Here is a 5,724-nt window from a genome sequence, read left to right on the forward strand (position 1 = left end):
CCTGGGTTACCCGAGAGGCGCCGAGGCCTGGAGCACGACCTTTCTCCAGGGACTAAGAAGGTGTGCGAGGACATGGTGGCCCTTTCCAATTCCGCCACTGGGGCCCTCTCCATCACCAGGTTTGCCGGCCTCCAGGTCCAAGGCAAACTCCTCGGTGCCCCAGCCTCGCCCGGGCGGCGGATGCGGTTCTCTGCGCCGGAGAGGTGGCGCGGCGTCCGGACCCCAGCGCCCGGCCCGGCGCTACCGGCTCCGAGCTCCTCCTCCTCCTCCTCAGTCCCGCCTTCGGCTCCGCCCGGGCGCCCCAGGGGGGAGGGGGGAGGGGGCGGAATTTCCCTGCGCGGGGGCTCCAGCTTCCCCGCAACCGGCCGTCCCTTTCTGTTTACGGAGAGAAAGGGGAAATGGAAAAGGCGGGGAGGCGGTGGCTGGCGTCCGCTGCGCCGCCCCTCGGCGGGTTCAGACGCGGTGAGTCAGGGCCGAGAAGCACCGCCGAGCGCGCCGGCAGCCCGTGCTCACTTGTCCGCTCGCGTCCGGAGGACGCGCCACGCTCCGGGGCCGGTCGCCGTGGCTCCAGCCGCCGCCACCGCCGCCGCCGGACTTCGTGGCCCGCGTGCGCGGGCCTCCGGATGGTCAGCCCGCAGCTGCTCTCCGGGACGTCAGGGGCACAGCGCTCCATCGTGGGGGCGCGCGGAGGCCGCAGGTAACTCAGTTCCGGCACTCGGGGGTGTCTTTCTGGTCGCAGCCCTCTAGGGTGCCCAGTAGGTTTCCACTCGGAAAAGGGGGGTACTCCGTCATAAAGAACACCCGAGTTCGGGGAAGTGGGGACGTGCCAGCAGCTGGTGCTGTCGAACTCCTGCCCTCCGCACCGATCGCGGGTGCAGCCGGCACAGCTGGAAAGCACCTTGCGCAAGGGTTTCACGGGGTGCAGGCGCGCGGCTCCTCCCCCTTCCTCCTCCTTCCCGGATCCCGAGCTTGCTAGCTTTGCGGGTCTGGGCAGTGAGCCGGGAAGCAGGTCCGGCCATCACTGCACCTCCAGCCGGTACGCCGCCTGGACCCCTGCTCTCTGCCTTCTGAGACCGGGTGAGTGTAGCTTCTGGGCTAAGAGACCCCCCTGCCGCTCGCACTAATAATTCCTTTTAGCTCCCCCCTCTTCCTCCTGTAAGGGATCGCAGGAAGAGAGTGGGGGTATTGGAGCAAAAGTGGTTGCGGAGCAAAAGTCTTTTGAGTAACTGAAATTTAATTTTACGCTAATAACCGGACGCTATTCTGTGACTAAAGGGTGGTTATGGCAGAACACTAATGCTGGGTTTTTTGAGTAAGAAACAATGTTTTGGGGGAAGAAGTTATCCCACAGATATTTTCTCGTAGTAATGAAATACCAGGACTGAAATTACTTCAGTTCTGGTGGAATAATGACGCTTAGAAGAAAAAGGGCTGCTTGCTCGGTAATTGTCCCAAAAGCGAGCAGGGAAGACTACAAGCGGTCTTATAAGTGAACCATTGCACAGTCTGTTTCACTTTTGGAAAGATATTTTGGCCCAGAATAAAGTACTGCTCTTGATAAAAGCAGGGAAAGAAACACTAACACAGTTGCTTCACACGTCTGAGTCCGGTGTGTGAAGTATTTGCCAAGTAGAACATAATCTGATTCCATCAGAAGCCGTCACATCTGATGGATTGAAGGTTGTGGGCAGTAATTCTGGCAAATGTCTCTGAAGGACTTTGTACTATAAGAAGAATTGGATGTCTGCGGCATCAAGGGTTGTACAACAAGAATGCGTCACTCTGATTTTTTTTTTTTTTAAGAACAAAAATATAAGTGCCATGCCTTGAGAGACAATGTACTACTTGGGAGGAAAAAACTTTTAAAGGTTACACAAGCCATAACCATCCTTTGTTGGGCAGTAGTTTATGCATGTAGTCTTAGCCATTTTCATTCACACTTGCCAGGAAACTCTTAACTTTTGTTTATATAGCTGAAAGTAGCCAAGAGTATATCATTCATTTTTAGGAATGTGATTTCCTCTGTGTTTTATTGCTGCACAGTTTTGACTGTGTTTACCCATCTCATCATTTCAAAAATGGGCATAATTTTCTACTGCAGTAGGAAGTAGGGAAGTTTATGAGGGTATTTATTGGAAAGTGTGTGGAAAGGGGTGTTTATTGCTAAAGTAGAATGCCTTTACAATCCATACTTTTCAAGTAAGTCTGGGTCATGAATAACTTGAAAAAAAATTAGCATATTGTTTGCTTAATTAAGCAGGAAAGTGCTGAGGCTTTTTGCTGGGGCCTTGAGTAGGTGGACTGTCAACTGTGTTACTTGAGGAGCACTGATTTGTAGAGTGGAGCCCAGCCCTGTGTTGCTAAGGAGGTACACCTGGCACCCAGGATAGTCTCTGTCACACACTCCTCCCCACCCTTTTCCTTCCCTTCTCTCCCAGGTTGGAATTCAGGGGTTAAACACCACAACCTAACCTGTCTCTTCTCCCAGAATCTGATCACTGACTTGCAAATACATGGAATTTTCCTCTCCTTCTTGAGTCATGTTAATTTTTTAATTTTCTCTCAGTTCAACCATCTGATATGTAAGTCTAGGAGCATTGGAGCCTTTTGGTCACTGGGGTCTTAAGTAGTTTCTGTTTTAACTTCTATTTCACAGTAAACTCTACAGGAACTGCAACTAAATGGCTCAGTGAAAGTTGAATGTTCCTCATTCATCTAACAAACACCTTTCATAACTCAACAAACTCTTAAGAATCTGAACTGCAGTCTCCCTCAAAGATGTACAATATTTGTGAAAGGGAGCTTCCTTTGCTCACTAGATCGAACTGTGGTGATAACAGCCATCAAAGCAATTCATAGGCTTTTATTTCTTTGCTTCTTATTTTAGATAACAATCTTTCAAACCTTACTGCGAAGAAGCTAGGGGAATAGTAGCCACAACCCATTTGCAGATAAGAAAAGAGGTCTAACGTGATAACTGCAAAGCTGGGCTCTGACTCAGACCCTTTCTCTTTTATGCACATAGAAGCAGCCACCAACTCATTTATGGTGCATTAGACATGTGCATATGAACTCTTTTAAATTCTCACCTTGTGACATGGGTGCTATTCTACCATTTTACAGATGGAGTAAGATGCTTGCTCAATATCCTGCAGACAGTATGAAGGGATTTGGATTTGACCCTGAACATTCCAGCAAGAACACCAGACTGTAGGATGCTAGATTGCTTTCCTTAGACATAATTTGTATATCAGAAAATGATCAAGGAAGTAATGTTGACATTAAGTTGCCTGATTCTTTTCTCAAATGGAATTCACTCAGATTGTTGACTGGGTCTTGCTTGCAGATGCTGGTGGCACCTTAGTGGAACATTTCCTGGATCCTTGTACTTGAGCGCCAAAGTTGGGCCTATGGCCTTTAGTGTTAAATGTCTTAAGGCCTTGTGCTCTTAAGAGCCTAAAATAGCTTTCAGAATATTTTCAGGAGCATAAAAGTTTAAGTAAACATGCATACTTCCAAATTCTGTTAGATCTCTTAAGCCCTTTTATCTTTAGTCCTTTGGAATAGAGTTCTTATAAAGTCCTGAGTAATAGTATCTTTTTCTTTTTTTTTTTTTTAAAGATTTATTTATTTATATAGAACCGGGGTACAGGCCAGAGATGCAGAGAGTGAGAGGCTTCACCAGAGACAGAGTGGGGAGCAGAACAGGCAGATCGACAAAGTACACTGCTGAGGGGAGCAGCGGGCGGGCCAGGAGAGGTCTGCCACGCCATGTGGTCACCTCCGGGGCAGGCGGGAATGGAACTCATGCGGAAGCGGCTTTAGATTCCCAGTGCTGTGCTTTAACCCACTGCGCCACCAGGGAGGGCCCTCTTTTTCTTTTTTTAACTCAAGTTACCTTCTTTTTCTCATTTACAAATTACCAGGTATGGCACCTGGTTTGGATGTTAGACCTAAAGTACACTAATGGCCACTATAATTGTTTAGCTTTATCCATAGGTTTGACTTTCCTGGCTTCTTTTAATACCACAAATGCTAGAGATATTAAATCAGTATTAGTGGGCCTGTAAGATATGTGTTTTGTACACGTATCTGGCCGCAAGAGGAAACACCTGATTCTCAGGTTAAATGAATGGTTTTTTTCTGATAGAATCAGGAGTTTGAATTTGTTGCCACTCTTCAAAATGAGCTGCATAAATCCCATTGCATCAGAATTAGTACTAAACGTTTATCATCATCAGATTTGCTCAGATTAAAATTCATTTTGCATGCTTCTGGCTTCAATATTTGCCAAGTTAGTTCCTGACTTTAGAAAGTGGGTTCTCCTTCACAGGCACCCAAAGCTTAATAACCACAGAGTTTCCTGCAGGGAGGAGTGCCCCCTTGGAGAGCAGAAGGCTTTTGTAGGGTTGAGAGCTGTAAAGTGGTCTGGAGTCAACTCTCAGATTTTTGAGCTGCTCAAATTGGTGTTTATGTTTAATGAAAGTTTGTTTTCAGTGGTAGGGGCTGATGCCCAGTGAGAACCCAGTGAGCTCTCAGCAGCACAAGTTTCCTCTCTGCTACATGACTGCGGGATTAAAGGTTATCTGAGGTCTTTTTCTTCCCTGTCAACTTGAATTCATATATTCTATTGAACAGAAACCGCATTTTTTGAACACGGGCAGGTAGAAGCCCCTTCCAAGGTGCCCATTCTCCCTCCTTGTATGTCAGTTTCCCACTATCTGCAAATGCAGATGCAAATATAATAAGCTATTTGTATTTTCTTTTACAGACTCTCTAGAAAGCATAACAGTAATGGAGTACATGAGCACTGGAAGTGACAATAAAGAAGAAATCGATTTATTAATTCAAAAATTTTATGTGTCCAATGTAATAGACATTATGGAGAACCTTTACACAAGTGAAGAGCCGAGTCTAATGACTATGTGTCAAGACAGTAATCAAAACCAGGAGTGCTCGGAGTCTCTGTTACTCAGTGGCCAAGAGGCGCCCTGGTTATCATCGGTCAGATATGGAACTGTGGAGGATTTACTCGCTTTTGCAAACCACATATCCAATACCGCTAACCGTTTTTATCGACATCGACCACAAGAGTCTGGAATTTTATTAAATATGGTAAGTTTATTTCTCCTGATCAACTGAATGTGGTTGGGCAGCTTTACTACTGTAGCTTTGTCTAGTGCCATTTAAATTCAGTTTAGATGAGCTACCAGGCATTGTTTTTTTCAAATGTAAAATTTATAAGACTCACTTCCATGTTAATGTTGCAGAAATTCTTCATAAAAGCTTCCATTTAAAGAGTCTTGATCATATTTTAGCAGTTGTTCCTCAAATAGGTAATTAAGAAGAAAATATTTTGATCTAACAATTCTTTATAAAACATTACAAAGCTCATTTATCAATTAGGCAGCAGAGACATGCTTAGTGAGAATCCTTCATGTGAGAGGGGGAAAAGCACCTTGTCTTTAATAAATCATGTTGAGGGCTGAATATTTTGTTCCTCTCTTGTCACATTTGGAAATGTCACACTATAAGTTAATACTGACTAAATTTAGTTCTAGCAGAAGTGTAGTTCGGATAGTAAATAGCTATCCAGAGATTCACTCTCTTTAACTGCAGTATGACTGACTAATGATGTATGTACCTAGTCATCCCAAGTATGTAAATAATCCAAAATATTGTGACAACATTTTGTTGCCACATTAGTAGATCAGGTGATGTGTT

General features: G+C 45.6%; 1 protein-coding gene across 1 annotated transcript in view; it reads left to right on the forward strand.

The window, feature by feature from the left end:
• Positions 1-4,755: 4,755 nt before the first annotated feature.
• The window catches only part of MAP3K8 (mitogen-activated protein kinase kinase kinase 8), a 17,924-nt gene continuing 16,955 nt past the window's right edge, over positions 4,756-5,724 (forward strand). The window contains exon 1 of the mRNA XM_004691195.2: positions 4,756-5,115. Within this exon, the coding sequence (XP_004691252.1) occupies positions 4,795-5,115 (321 nt within the window). The 5' untranslated portion in view covers positions 4,756-4,794. The remainder of the gene's footprint in view (positions 5,116-5,724) is intronic.

Source organism: Condylura cristata, unplaced genomic scaffold, assembly GCF_000260355.1.
Source record: "Condylura cristata isolate star-nosed mole 26May11 unplaced genomic scaffold, ConCri1.0 scaffold00030, whole genome shotgun sequence".
Lineage (NCBI taxonomy): Eukaryota > Metazoa > Chordata > Mammalia > Eulipotyphla > Talpidae > Condylura > Condylura cristata.